At 33.3% G+C, this 15,582-nt stretch overlaps 1 protein-coding gene and 1 pseudogene across 11 annotated transcripts; one reads left to right on the plus strand and one right to left on the minus strand.

Moving 5' to 3' along the window:
- Positions 1 to 1,006: 1,006 nt before the first annotated feature.
- Positions 1,007 to 4,111, plus strand: LOC123199906 (annotated as a pseudogene).
- Positions 4,112 to 4,461: 350 nt separating this feature from the next.
- LOC123199790 (probable disease resistance protein At4g27220) lies at positions 4,462 to 15,199 on the minus strand. 11 transcript variants are annotated; one of them, XR_006498436.1, is made up of 11 exons: positions 14,099 to 15,199; positions 13,604 to 13,928; positions 11,906 to 13,257; positions 11,193 to 11,636; positions 10,005 to 10,691; positions 9,401 to 9,856; positions 8,261 to 8,950; positions 6,863 to 6,916; positions 5,770 to 5,879; positions 5,511 to 5,614; positions 4,462 to 5,399 (listed from the first exon to the last, which is right to left on the minus strand). XR_006498436.1 is itself a non-coding variant. In XM_044614894.1 (10 exons), exons 1-10 carry the CDS (start codon positions 14,735 to 14,737, stop codon positions 5,590 to 5,592), a joined length of 4,782 nt encoding a protein of 1,593 aa, XP_044470829.1. In that variant the 5' UTR covers positions 14,738 to 15,199; the 3' UTR covers positions 4,462 to 5,589. The 11 variants fall into 11 exon arrangements, 8 of the variants coding, with proteins under 8 accessions (XP_044470829.1, XP_044470810.1, XP_044470833.1 ...); XR_006498424.1 differs by lacking the exon at positions 5,770 to 5,879 and adding an exon at positions 7,163 to 7,952 and having other exon boundaries at positions 5,378 to 5,399; positions 14,099 to 15,198; XM_044614894.1 differs by having other exon boundaries at positions 4,462 to 5,614.
- Between the last annotated feature and the right edge of the window lie 383 nt (positions 15,200 to 15,582).

Below are 15,582 nucleotides of genomic sequence, written 5' to 3' on the forward strand. Positions count from 1 at the left end.
ATTAATTACAATTTTTCCTTTATCTATTATTATTTTAGGATAAAAACACCCTATTATTTAATTAAAATAATAATAAAATTATATATATCTATTATGGTACATAAATGGTATGTCATCATGTGATTTTAAATTAAAAACAAAATAATATATCATCTGTGTATATGAATTTTGTACAAAAAAAATAAGTCTATATAATATTGCTCTTAAAATAACAATTAACTCTTAACCTTTGCAATCTTTCCTCTTTCACAACGTCATTCACCAAGATCTCGATTCCTTGGTTGCATCGCCCTCACTTACATCACTAGAACTCTGTGGTTGGCTTCATGAGACTGTCCCTTTTTTATTGTCACTATCCTTTTGTTTTCCACCAGATCACCATCACCACTTTGATATTGCCCTCCACCTAATCCCATGACATTGCTCTCTCGATGTTGATCCGAGGTGGGCCAATAGACCTTAACAACAAGTGTTAGACTTTTCAATTCAATCCATACATTTTGATTTACTACAATTTATCCTATTCCATTTCTCTCAAATCTCCCACTTTTGATTTGTTTTAATTTCCCACTAACATATTTTAGGGTATTTCAGTAAAATAATATTTTTTTTATTGTTTTATTATTTTTAACTAAATACCATAATTATTTATATATGTTAATTAATTGAACAAACAATATTGTAATAAAGCGAGTCAGATTAGGCCTCGAGTAAAAAAAGATGAAAGGCCAAAAAGTTTGATACCTAATAATCTTCAAGACAATTTCGTAGGCTCAAATTTCATTTTAGATAATAAAAAATTACTCAATCCAAAAGTATTCTTAGTGTTTAAGAATAATATTCGGACCCACAGGGACTAAAATGCAAACAATCAGAAGTCTCGTATGCATGGAAATTAAAGAAAATGAGTAAAGTAGACTTGACCTAGTCATCCCCCAGACCACAGGTAAAGCACCGAAGCTTATACTTACAATGCACCTCTTACTATGCACCTCTTACTATAGATATAGATTTTTAGAAAAGGCTAGACATTATTGGTCCATTCTTTGTTCTTTGCTTCTTGAACTCATCTTCTTCGGCGTTAAGTTTTACATCTATATAGAGAACAGCTGTTGAACGAAGAAGGAGGTGGAGATTTCAGCCATGGGAGTTGGAGGAGGAGTTGCAGAGAAGCAATATGTGAAGGCTAAGACTTCAGTGTGGTGGGATATAGAGAATTGTCAGGTCCCAAAAGGGTGTGAGCCTCATGCAATTGCTCAGAATATCAGCTCTGCCATTGCTAAGTTGAATTACTGTGGACCTTTGTCCATTTCTGCCTATGGTGACACCAATCGGATCCCTCAATCTGTGCAACATGCCCTTTCCAGCACCGGCATCTCCCTCAACCAAGTCCTTCCTGGTACCTCTTTCATCATCATATATAATTACCATCTTTCAACTTTACTTTTCTTGCTTTTACTATTACGATTCTTAACTTATACAGATGGAGTGCAGGGGAGATTAAGATTCTTATAACTCTAGACTCACAAAAAAATTTATTACTTACACTTAATTTTCTGTTTTGATCAGGATGAATTTGGATTAACATTTCTAAATTTGATCTTACCGACTTAGTTTTCCTAGAATTTGCATTTTTTTTTGAGGAATTTTGTTTTTCTGGGTTGCAGATTTTCAGAAAATTCAATGAATATTTATGAGTTGTTTCATTGAATGAGCAGGGGTTAAGGATGCAAGTGACAAGAAAATTCTAGTGGACACGTTGTTTTGGGCAGTGGACAATCCTGCACCTGCAAATATAATGTTAATTTCTGGAGATAGAGATTTCTCCAATGCTCTCCATCAATTGAGGATGAGAAGATACAACATTCTACTTGCTCAACCGCAGAAAGCCTCAGCTCCTCTTCTTGCCGCTGCCAAGAGCATATGGCTCTGGACAAGTCTTGTGGCTGGAGGCCCTCCATTAACGGCTAAACTTGGTAACAAAATTTCTGTCCCTAATGATATGCCTTTTGTTCATGTACAAGTTCCCCAATTAGGAAATCCTAATGAGAAATTTAGTAATAATGCACTAGTTGATATTCTAGAAGATCAGAAACCACTAAATTATCACCACCCTGATACTAATTATAATCCAAAGAGTTCCCTGATGGGGCCTTGCTTGGATGGATTTGCTCCGTTCAATGTTGTTCAGAATGGTTGTAGAAATCAATATCCACCACAGCCTTTAGGGCTAAACAATCTCCCTAATCAACCTCCTAGTGCTGTCCAAAAGGGTAGTGGAGTCACCAAATTTGATTCTACTAGCATGAATCCGAAGCCTGCATTATTGAGTCAGTCACAAAATGGACATATACAGCATAGGAAGCTGTCGTTTTCTTCACCAGTGAACTCGATTAACATTCCTAGTAGGGTCATATGGGGGACGTCGAGGTGTCCAAAACCTTCTTATTATGTCCAAAGCCTCACAGATTTTGTGTTGCTAACACTGAACTTCTTGAAAACTGAAAAGATAATGCCGACTGAAGGTAATATAATTGATTGCATTCGATATGGGGATCCAAAGCATCGGAGTATTGACATTAAAAAAGCCTTGGAAATTGTTGTTGATCAGCAGATGGTAGTGAAGCAAAAATTTGGGGCTATGAACTTGTATGTTGGTAAGAATGAGAAACTCTGGAAATGTGTGAACCCTATTGCTGGTAATCCTATGCAAATCTGGGAAATGACATGGGAAAAAATTAAAAAGTTTTTGGTGTCTCCTGGAGGGCAATCTGCAATAATGGCTTCTCAATGCAGGTAAATTTCCTTTGTTTGTTTAGTTTTGCCTCACTTAGCTTCTAGGATTTATAATTGGACTTTTTTTTCATTCTGTCTTGTGTGCTTTTGCATTTTTGTTTATAGATATGAAGCTGGTACTATTTTGAAGAATATGTGCTTGACAGAGCTTACATTAGGTGACATACTTCAGATCTTGAACATGGTAATTACCATAAAAAGAAATGGATTATTCGTAATCAAGCAGGATGGCAGCTGATTATCATCGCTGTTGCAGAGTGCAGCCCTGAATTAGGCACTAAATCTGGTTTATAAAGTTTTGACTAGCTATCCATGGTAAGGGAAAGGGGCCACTTGATAGTTTGAAGGGTATTAAGTGTATATAGATAGATGATTTGTTGCAATAAGGTTACTAAAAAGTCTCCTCATGCCAAGACTCATTCTGTAGATTTACTAGTGATGAAAGTTCTTACACATAATGGATACCATCTAGATTTTTGATTAGAGATGAAGTTTCAATTGAAAATTTGCTTGATGTGTCAAAGAGTGTACAATGCCAGGCGCTGAGGTACAAGAAATTGATCATCTGTTGCATCTTCTGGATTCTATCAACAATTGCAAGGATGATCTTGCTGTTTCCAAATTTGGATGGAATATTTCTGCAGAAAAATTTCCTACCTCTCATATAGTTCGTGGTGCCATGAGAACTCTAAATGCAAGGCGTGATTTAAAAGTGGCATTGAAGAGGCAAGAGTTTGGTTAGTTTGCACAGAAGCAGATGACACAAATTACAGAAATTTATGAAAAAAACATCCAAATGCAATTAGATAAACATAGAAAATGTTCTCGTGGAAGCTACTCATTCTCCTATGATCATATCATTTTAAGAACATATTAAGATGAGCCACGCGAAGGTTGCACAATGCCATAAAGTTCTTCCTAATAGAATTCTCGACCATGTGTTGAATCAATAAGTCTTTGTTCTTCTTATTGTCGGGTATTCGCAGAATAAATGGATTTGTAAATTCATCCCTCTGCAGCATAAGTTTAGCTGTTTGCCACTGTATTTGCTATTCTTCTTTGAAAGCTGTATGGTTCTCAGAGCTTTTGAAACCATTAGTCCTTTGGTTATAATCCTTATATTTAAGTCTCCTGTATGCAAACTTTGATAGAAAAATCAAGTGTTTCTTATTTTTGCCCCCATTTGGATAGTGCTTTCACTTTTGCAGTGAAACTTTTCTTTCTGTTAAATTGCTGCCTGTTTTAACGTTTTCAAGCTTGGAAAATAACGAGTTTCATAGGTCAATACCAATATTTTATGGTACTTGTTTGAAAACATTATTGAGTTAGTTCAATTATTTAAAATCCAAATAAAATATGTTAGATTTGTATCATATTATTAGGTTGGATTTGAATTAAATTTGTTCGAGTTTGAAAACAAATTTGGCTCAAATGAGCCTGAAATAAGCTCGACTTAAATGAAATTAGGGGTGTTCAACTTGTTAAGTTTATGAGTTTGAAAATTTTCGATATGAATTGATTAAAATGACATTGTTTTATTCAATACATATCAAAACAATTTTATTTTTGTTATTTTTTGCTTAAATTGAGCTCAAACTCAACCCAAACTCAACTCAATTCCTCTCAAGCGAGCTAAGCTCTAACAATTTTGAAACAAGTTAGAACTTGATTTAATTCAAATTTAACTCTATATATCATCAAGTAAGTAAAAAATTATTTCCGAGGTTACCATTGTTAATGTTGCATTAATTAATATTAACTAGGGGTGGATTACAAACAACAAAAACAAAAACAAAATCACAAACTCGCAGAGGCACTCTCAATTGGGGCACAAAGACATCCTAAGCTCATCCCACAAGATTGCCAAAAAACACTCCAAGTACAAGACATCACTAGCCCAATGGCTAAAACTCTCACTTAATTGCAAACCAACAACAAACCACTTAAGAACAGAAAGCGTACTTGAGACGACCAACTGAAATTAAAATAACCATGAACCCAGCACATCCAGCCATGGCAGGACGCCAAAGACAGCAAGAAGAACCCAGCCAACAGTATGAAGCGTCAACCGGCACACACCTGATACAGCATGCAGCATCCCAGGAACCAGAAGCAAATACAGAAATGGACCAATGTGCAACCATTTCACTAAGAAGCAACTTACTGGAACCACAACCAAGAACCACCCACGCAAAAACACTGCTGGAATGCTCCAGGAGGGAAAAGAAAAGACGCTGGGAGAGAAAGGAGTAAGAAAGCAGCAACCATCAAACGGAGGAAGGTGCCAGCAGAACTGGCAGCCAAGAACTCAAATTCGGCAGCAGCGAGGCAGCAAAATGCCAACAAACCCAATGAACCCCAATGCAGGAGAGAACTGACAGCGGAGAGGGATGCAGGAATCAGCAACTCCAGAGGAGGACAAGGGCAAGAGAACAGGAGAGGATTTCAGCACCAAAGCAGCTGCAGAGAGCCAACCCAAGCCAAAATAGACCAGCAGCAGAACGGCGCCTCCACAGGACCCAAGAACTCACGGGAAGAAGCTAGGCCGATGCAAAGGAGAACCACAGAGAGCCAGAGACCTCTAGGGAATTATAGAGAAAAGGCTGAAAACACACCAGAAGATGGAAACAGGCAGGAAACATGGATTTGAGACTAGAAACTTCAGAATCAAACGTGGAAGTGAATATACTTTGAGAATTAGCAAGACAGTTTACACGATAAATATGGCGCCATAGTTGTGACTGAGTCCAGCCGGTTTACAAGTTACATCAACAATGTAATCTGCAATACATTTCAGCGTTCTCTTCTTAACAGACACCTGTGGAAAGATATATCCAAGTCAAAGAAAGGATTGCTACAAAAAGCATATTTCCCACATCAGTGATTAAGGTGCAGAGATAACGAACGGATAGAATATTGGGAACAGAGAAATTATCAAAAGCAACATCTTCGAATATCCACATAAAGTTATACCAATGTGTAACATCATAGGGGAATTCCGCATCGACAAAACACGAGATATTGCTGATATATGAACATCCCACGTCACAAGAATCCTTTTGGGTTGCAAAAACTCTGCTTTGCTAATTCATACAGTAGTCAATTACGGTTGTTAATGAATCTTTAAAATTTAATGATATATAAACGGTTAAAGGATTTAACCACCACTACAACTGAATGCAACAAAAAAGACCAAACCCGGACCCAGGAAAAAAAAATTTGAACACGTGTTCATTGTAATTGAATGCATAAGATCACTGCCTAGAATGCATTGCCATTATGAAGAACAACCAGATGAGAAAAAGGCTTAAACTCAGACAAATTCTTAACACTATGGCTCAAGCCATGATTGCTCATTTTGGGCTCGATTGAGCTAAGTTGACATTTGAGCTCAAATCAACTTGGCTCAAATCAAACTCTTGTCATGTAGTTGTTATGACGGTTTGAAATTGATGGTAAAATGAAGCTACTAAGCTAGATACCAGAGCAAACTTGACATGAGTCATTGCCATTAGATAGGGGTGTTCAAAACTGGTTAACCAAATCAGTTCATGATTTGGAGAAAATCATAAACTAAAATTGAACCGAAAATATCAATTAACCAAACCGAATTTTTAATTAATCGGTTTTGAATCTTATTTTCATTATTTTTTTTCAATTTTTTAAACAGGTTCAATATTTTTTTAATTTTTAATTCAATTTTTTTAAAACCGGTTTCATTTGGTTAACCTTTTATAAAAAAATGATAAACCGGATTTTTTATTTTTTTTTAATTGGTACCTAAACTAATTTTTCAAATAACCTATTTTTTGTATCGATTTTTTATTTAAAAATCAGTTCGATTTAGTTATCGGATTTTTTTAAACACCCTTTCCATTAGACCCCTAACTCTACCAAAATTTATATGATTGGCTAATGTCACTATAGTCCATTGAATTATTAATCACTATTATATTTAACCTTCCAATATCTTAAAATATAATACTGAAAATCTATTTAGTCAATTGACTTCTTATGAATTATGTTTAAAAAGACAATGTAGACTCATCTAATACCATACACTTACCATGTGACTTTGCAGTTTGCTACCATGGGAATCTTTCCCATAACCTTGCACAATCTGTAATCATAGAGAACAATGCATTAATGGTAAAAACAAAAATTGTGGAAAATTATATTAGAAGATGAAGAATTACGTCAATAAACACCTCACTACTACTTGAAATCACTTGAAATTACTATAGCTTCTCACTTTGAGGATTTTGATTCAATAGTAAAGACCATACAAGATTGATTATTGTTAATTCAATTAAGGAGAATGGAGAACTCTAATAAAAAATATATTATTAAATAAACGAATACGTACCATTTTGTAATTGTTGTGTAACTGAATTTGGGTCACTTGAACAGTCTTTCCAGTTCACATTTCGTAACCTTGGCATGCTTAAGCCTTCTCTAGAGAACGTTTTCATTTTAGAGCATCCACGCACATCTAAGTATTCCAAGAATGGGAATTTTAAGGTATAATTCCCAGAGTAGAAGTGTGTGAGACTTTCCATACCAGACAAGCACAAGTGGTTCAATTTCTTAAAAACAATTTCACCATTCTCTATATCTCCCTCAGTTGCTAATACTTCTACCATCATTTCACATTCGTATATTGACAAAATTTTAAGACACACTAGACTTTTGGTTGTTGAGGATGTCATTAAGTTTTGCATTCCATTACAATGCCATACCCTCAAAGTCCTTAGATTTTCAAAAGATTGTGAAGGCAGCAGCAAAGTAGTCAAATTGTGACAATAGTTGACATCCAAAGAATGAAGATTTTGAAGAACTGAATTTAGTTGGGAGTCTTGCTTTGAAATGCACTTTAAATTAAAAAGCCCCCACAATTTTAATTGTTTTAAGTTTGTGATTACTCCAATGTCCTCTTCACCTTCTCCAAACGAGAATAGTTCTTCGTATGAACTCATTTTCAATATAAGGTTTTCAAGACTGACAAATTTCTGAAGGATTTGAATCGGAATATATGTATATTCATCCATAATCAATTCAAGAGTTTTGATTTCGCAAAAGTTCTCCTGAAAGTCTCCTTGCCAAATCATCATGATATCCCTTCCATTTAATTCCAATGTCTTTATATTGTAGTCAACCTAAAGAAAAATCATGTGTCAATCAGTTTTAAATTAATTTTATCTTAAAAACATACCAAAAAAAAAAGAACCAAGGAGAAAAAAAATATATAATGAATTGATAGTCAGTTTATCCCAGTACAGGGTGTGAAAATGTATGATGACCACTAGTTAAATAATAATGCTCAGTATTTGCACAAACTAATATTTTTTAGTATGTGGAATCAAGGTCAACATTTTAAAAACAAATTTATTATAATTAACACCCAAAATATATTATTATTAAAAAATTACAGAAATCTATTTAAGCTAATTAATTGAATGCATACCTGTTCTTTGTGTACTTGTTGTATAGTTGAATTCAAGCCATTCCCTCCATTTTCTACCTCCTTTCCCTCATAATTGACTTTGTGTAACTTTGGTGTGCTTAACATTCCTTGAGAAAAAGACTTCATATTGGAGCATTTTTCTATAATTAACTCTTCCAAAGATGGGAAATTGAAAGAGTAATTCCCAGAGCAAAAGAATGAGAGAAATAATAAATTTTTAAGTGACAATTTGTTCAAATTGTTAAAAACAACTTGTTCACTACTTGATGTTGCATCTCTCTCGTTTTCTACAATTTCAAATAGGTTGCCACACTTTGATATGCTCAATTCTCTCAATTGTACCAAGTTTCTAGCCATTGAAGGTGTCATTAAGTTAAAGAGCCCATAGCAACATTCTACCTGAAGAACTTTAAGATTCTGAGAAGAAGGTGTAGATAGCAGTGGACTCAACAACATTCTAGAGTTATGTACATCTAGAGCTTCAAGACTTGAAAGATTCGATAGCCTGTTAATTTCTTTGTAATTACAGGTACTTAGTAGAAGCCTTTTCAGATTGTGAAATCTTTGAAGGAATCCAAGTGGAATATATGCTGACTTATCTTTAGAGATATAAAGAGATTTAGATTGCTTTTGCCAAGTAATTTCTGTTGAAGCATTCTGTAATTCAAATACCTCCAAATCGGAGTTGATCTACAAATTCATCAAAACAAAATTCAGTTACTATTTGATATTCTTAAAACAAAACTTTAATCCAGTTACACTAATTTTGAATTTATCATCCTTTTTAGTATGCATGCAAGTTGCACATTTTTCTCAAAGTAAAAATAAAAATTTATTGTTGATTTCTATAACCTGTTTAGTATGCATTCAAGTTGCAAATTTTTTTTGAGTAAGAACAAAATTTTATTGTTGATTTCTAAAATTATAATGGATAATATATTTTAAAAAATAGGACTTAAATGACTCTAATTGATATAATCCTAAAGAGAAAATTTTCAAATCAAATAACCATGAATTTTTCTAAACTTCAGTTCCAAAGGAAAGTCAAAGAAGATAAGAATTCCACAATTAAAGTTTTGAATAAAGTGTTAAAACATATCAAGAGAAAATATTAATTCTTTTGCAAGAAGTTATTCATACCTTATCGTCCAAGGAAATAGCTTTTAGATCTAAACTATCAATTTCACTCTCCTCAATGCTGCTTTTGAAGCTCAGACATTTGTCACAATTTGTCACCACCAACTTCTTCAACTTTGGCAATTCTAAAGTATGTATTTCAGGATAGAAAGTTGTAAGATTTGGTAGATTCTCAAGCTTCAATATGGTTACATTCGGAAAGACAAAATTGACCACAGCATTTGCTCCTTCTTCTTTTGCAACAATCTCTTCTAAAGCCATACAATTCCTTATCTTTAGTTGTTGGAGTTGGTGGAGAGTTCTTGCAATGGTAGGTGGAAATGCATATTTTATATTTCCACAATTCCAAAGGATCAAGTGTGTCAAATTTTGATAGAAGGAAGTTGGATGTTGGTCGTTGCAAATTTCTATAGAATTATCATTGTAGCAAAATTTGATAGAAGGATCATCTGAGATTTCCTGCATTAATTGTTTCAATTAAAAGTTGATAATTGTTTCAATATAAAGTAATTAAAAATTGCATAAATTCTTTGTCACTTTTTCTAAACTAACTAAACTTGCATAAATAAGTAATTATAGAAAACAAATTAATTGATTGCATATATACCTCGTATTTATTTTTGCACAATCCACGTACGATTTTATTAAGATCATTCCCCTCATGCCCTATTTCCTTGTAATTGACACTGTACAACTTTGGAGTGTTTAACATTGCTCGAGAAAAAGTCTTCAAATTAGGACATTCTTTTATAATTAATTCTTCTAGTGATGAAAAATTGAAAGAGTAATTCCCAGAGCAAAAACATTCAAGACTTTCTAACTTTGTAAGTGACAACAACTTCAAATTGTCAAAAACAATTTCGCTACTTGTTGTTGTATCTCCCTCATTCTCTATTATTTCAAGTAGCATTTCACAACTAGATATTCTCAATTCTCTTAACTGCATCAACCTTCTAGCTATTGAAGGCGTTGTTAAGGTAAGTAATGCATTTGCATAGCCGACGTCGAGAACTTTAAGATTCTGTAAGGAAGCTGAAGATGGCAATAGACTCATCAATTTCGTACAACACCATACACGTAGACCTTCAAGATTTGGAAGATTAAATACACTCTTAATTTCTTTGTATCCACACCAAGATAGTTCAAGCTTTTTCACACTTTGAAATCTTTGGAGGAGTCCAAGTGGAATATATGCTGAGTAATCCAACGAGATTGTAAGAGATTTATTTTCACCCTGCCAAGTAATGATTCCCGCACCATTCATCAATTCAAAATCCTCCAAATTGTGGTTGATCTACATATTCATAAAAAAAAAAATTTAATTAAAGACTTATTCATTATTACATACTTTTTATTTTTTTGGAAAATCTTAATTTTTTCCTGTTTCCTCTTACTTCAGTCGTATATAAGATCAATAATAATGAAAAATCAGTCAACTCATTAAGCTATCCAATAATAAGACAGACCATGCACCCATTAAATAATAAATATATTTCTAATAAAAAATAAAATTATTTTTTTGGCTTTTACAACTTAGCATTACGTTAACAAAAAAACAAAATAAAAAAACAAAAGAGATGCTATAAATCACATAATGCAATTAAAATGTGTGACTTATATTAGATAGTGTCTATAGATAATTTTTTTCAAAATTGCAATAATATTTTGCTCTTGTCTATTCCCGTAACGGAATTGTCCAAATTCAATTGATCATTCAATTTTTTTTTTTTTACAGATTTCTGTTCAAGCAAAAATAGACATTAAGAATCACATATTTAAAACAAGAGATTCGTACCTTATTCTCTGATATTGGAAGTGCACCCTTCTTGTTATCATCTTGCAAGCCCAAATGTCTTGAAGTCAAATTTCTACAAAATTCTATCTCCAACCTTTTGAACATCGAGAATTCTGAAGCATGTATTCCTGGATATAAAATTGTAAGTTTTGGTAGATTTTTGAGCACCAATTCGGTTACCTGTGGAAAGATAGAATTAACAACAACTTCTGCTCCTTCTTCTTCTTCAACAATCTTCTCTAAAACCTTACAATATGTTATCTCTAGGCTTTGAAGTTGTTTGAGGCTTTTGGCTATAGAAAATGGAAACACATATGTCATCTTTCTACAACTTTCCAACTTCAATCGTTTCAAATTTTGAGAGAAAGTTGAAATTTGACTGTCCCAAATCCTTCCCAAACTAATATTGTACAATACCAACATTCTCAATTTGGTAAAATTAACCTGCAACCAAAATTAATTGTGGTTTTAATATACATGAACTTATATGAGAAGAAATTTAAAAAGAAATAATTTAATAAAATCAATTTGACAGAAATTGCATTGTATGGAGATTCAACTGGACTTGGTAGTGAAATTGAATTGAAAATTTAAATCACTAGAAAATAAAAAAGAAGAAAATAATAATACAATATCACAACTATATGTGAATAAATGTAAATAAGTATAAAAGAAAACAAGAATATGTAATAGAGAAATACAAGAAATCAAACCTTTTCATTAAATAGAGGCATGATTTCATTGGACTGCAAATCAAATTTTGAATCCTCAACATAGTTCTCATCTTCTGAAAATTCAGCTAACCGTAAGTCTTCAACATTCTTGAATCCATGTAGTTCTTCTAGTAACCTGATAGAATTAATTTTAACTTCCAACATCCTCTCATGTCCGCCATATTCTCGAAATTGTTTCAAACCATCTCCCATTGATATTTTGTACCTTCTGGGCTCTTTGGCAAATAAGTTTTGAGGTAGCACCTTGTAATCTCTGACATCCAATTCTATATTAGTGAGATTAGACAAGAGCTTTAATTCCATGAGTACTTTAACCTTCCATTGAATAGGGCATCCCTTTATATGAAATTCTTCCAATTGCAATAATTCTGATATCACATTTGGCATGATAACTTTCAATTGTCTACAATAGCTTAAATTTAATAACCTCAATTCAGTCAACTGACCTATTTCTATAGGCAACTCTTTAATAAATAAATGTTGCAAGCTAAGGACTTTCAATTTCTTTAACTTTCCGATAATAGCAACATCTTCAATTGTGCTGTCATCTAAACATAGTGTTTGAAGTGTTTTCAAAAAACAAATGGATGACAACAATGACGATTGGTGCAATCTAACTAAATTTAAAACTTTGAGGTTTGGCATCACTTTGAAGAAGTCCTCAGAAATTTTGAAATAAGAGTTTGACATAGAGAAATATTCAAGAAATAGACAATCCACATCATTAGGCCAAAGTTGATTAATAATATTATTACTACCAGAAAGGGAGACTATTGTAGATTTCCCAAGTTTATCTCTATCCTTCCAATCCCGTTCAATGTCATGTTTTGCTGTAAACACGTGATGATCGATGTATGCTATTGTCATGGCAACATTACGGATAACATCATGCATAGCAAATTGTTTGCTTGTAACTCCGTCAAGTAACAAACTAGCATCTTTGAGGTCTTGAACCAATATCTCTAATCGATCACGTGCATTTTCCATTGCCAAGTTAACTACTTCAAGTATATCCAAACACACAACGCGTCTGAGCAAGTCTGAAATGGAAGAATTATTTTCCATTAGACTAGTAATTAAAAACACTTTCTTAAGCTCATCATTTCTTAAATAGTTGTAACTTAAGGATAAATTCACATATTCCTCTTCTAGGAATCTTCTCAACTTGGCTGGCGGTGCTCTCAATTCTTGTAAGGCTACTTTCCACTCATTTAAACGAAGCTTGTTTTTTAATGCTTTTGCTATGGTACAAATAAGGATAGGCAACCCTTTGCATTCTTTGCATACATCATTTGGTAGAGGATTCAATTCCGGTGCTTTAATAACATCACCTGCAAAGACAACTAGGATTATTCTGATTGCATTTTGTACTTACATCCATACTTTGGACTTAGAAATGAGAAAAGTTCAAAATGTTGAATTTGATCTTTTCTAAATAAATCCAGCAAAAATTTATTATCTAAATGAATTCCACTTCATAATGCCAAATGACAAACGAAAAACAATTACCAACTGAACAACAGTAGATTTTGGTGAACTTAAAATTTATTTGTTAAACCAATTAAAATAGTGAAAATTCTATAAGAACAAGAACTACGTTAATATTTCTGGACGTTAAAAAGTTGAATTGGGGAAACTAAGAAAACATACAGGTGAAAATTCTATAGGACAAGTTACCTGCCATTTTGGCGAATAGGTTCCAGGCTTCTTCTTCTTCTAAAACGCCCATCTGGAAATTATTTTTGGAACCCATCTTCTCTAATACATCTAAGTTTCTTGTCGTGAACATTAGTTTACATCGACCACGATCTGTTTTAGAAGGAATACCGATAGTCTTGAGATCAACATCTTTCCAAATATTGTCTAAAATTAAAAGGATCTTCTCGCCCTTCCCCAATCTCCTATGTAACTCATCAGCTCTTCCAGTCTCGTTACTGAATTTTACGTCTAACTTGTCTGCAATTTCTGTTTGAACTTTTTTTATATCCAAATTTTGTGTTACCTATAAGACAAGAATAATATGGCCAGTTTAAGAATAACAAACAGAGAAAAATAATTCTGTTTTATAGCTATTTTATTTTCTTTCATTTGTCTATTAGTAATTTTACTCAAATAATAGCAATCATATAAATAATTATCACTCGGTATAATCATAAGAAAGTTCAAACATACCTCAACAAAAACAACGTCCTCAAATAATTTATCCTTCTTCGCTTCCCCACCAACTTTCTGCACAAGAGTGGTCTTCCCAGTACCACCCATCCCATAAACACCAATCATGTACACATTCTCATTTTTTAATGCATCCCATACATTATTCATAATCGAGGTTCTTGATTCGAGTACCAAATAATCTTCACTAGGTACAAGCCGTATATCTTGTGGAATAGTAGCAAAGGAAATTTCACGGAATTCCTTTTTTTGCTGGAGGAGTGGATCAATATCATCGCGGATTAATTTGAAAGCTTTCTTGCTTTGTTTGTAGTTGGACCACAATCCCTTAAAACATCGAGGGTTGTTTGCTTTCTTTTGAATCAACTGCTCTGCTTCTGTAATTGTCTTCTCCACATCCTTCAACCAACCTTTAACTCTCGGTGTGATCTCTTCCACATTTCTTTCAGCAACAGTAACCTTATGCTGAACTTCGTTTCTTGTATTCGTCATCTCCTCAACTTTCTTTTCCAGCTTTTTGAAATTGGTACTGTAGTTGTACAAGTACTTGAATTGACGCCAAATTGGAACAGCCAACCACTTGCCTACTTCAAGGACAGGACTCAAGACACCCCCAATACTTCCGGCACAATCAACCATTTTAAAAATTTTTTTTTTTTTTTTAAAGTTTGAAAAACAGATGAGAAGTACAGCAAATGAAAAAAAATCACAGAACAAGAGTAAACACAATTGTCGAAATTAATAATAAATAAGAGAAATGTCAAAAAAAAAGAAATTTCTAGTAAACGAGAAATAACAGATTGCAAAGATTTTTTTTTCCTTTTTAAGAAATGAGAAATATTGAAACGGATTTTTTTTTTTTCAAAAATAAAGAGAACCGGAAATAGGCAAAAATATAATTTGAAATAAAAAAAGTAAAAGAGCGAAAGTAGCAGGGCAAGTAAGGTACAAGCTGAAGAAATCTGAAGGATATGGGTTCAAAGAGGTTTGTAAGAGAAGGAATTTTTGAACGGTTTCTGAATGACTTGAGAGAAAAAAACCGAAGATGGAGAGAGATTTCAATGAAGAAAAACCAATTGGCTATGATTTGTTATCAAGTCAAAGTTTCACAAAATTCAATGATTTGACAACAGAAACTTACCACCGTGTGAACACAATATATGTTAAAGAACAAGACCACACAATTTGATAAATTAATACGACAAAAAAGCAAACACAACTTTCAAAGCAGCACCTACACGACAATGACTGTACCTTAAATTAACAGCGGGTTAGGCAACTTGCATTTACATTTCAACAACCGTATTTCAATGTACAGACCTTCAGGACAATTATTGCAGAAACAGAGGACACTAAGAGCCCATGAACACATGGCTCGTACAAGTTGCCTGACCCACTATTAATTTTATACTTACTATTTTCTTTTAATTATTGTTTGGTTTAATTAAATCTAAATTTAATATAAAATTTTAATTTGATAGATT

Source organism: Mangifera indica, chromosome 2, assembly GCF_011075055.1.
Source record: "Mangifera indica cultivar Alphonso chromosome 2, CATAS_Mindica_2.1, whole genome shotgun sequence".
In the NCBI taxonomy this organism is placed as follows: domain Eukaryota; kingdom Viridiplantae; phylum Streptophyta; class Magnoliopsida; order Sapindales; family Anacardiaceae; genus Mangifera; species Mangifera indica.

Bases quoted from the DNA above. Each gene is read 5' to 3' on its own strand.
- LOC123199790 (XM_044614850.1), bottom strand. From the start codon at position 14,737: ATGGTTGATTGTGCCGGAAGTATTGGGGGTGTCTTGAGTCCTGTCCTT. The intron at 8,951-9,400 runs GTATGAATAACT...ATGAATTTGTAG, and splicing joins CTATTTCCTTGGACGATAAG to ATCAACTCCGATTTGGAGGT. The intron at 7,953-8,260 runs GTATGCATTCAA...ATTTTTCTTTAG, and splicing joins AACAAGTACACAAAGAACAG to GTTGACTACAATATAAAGAC.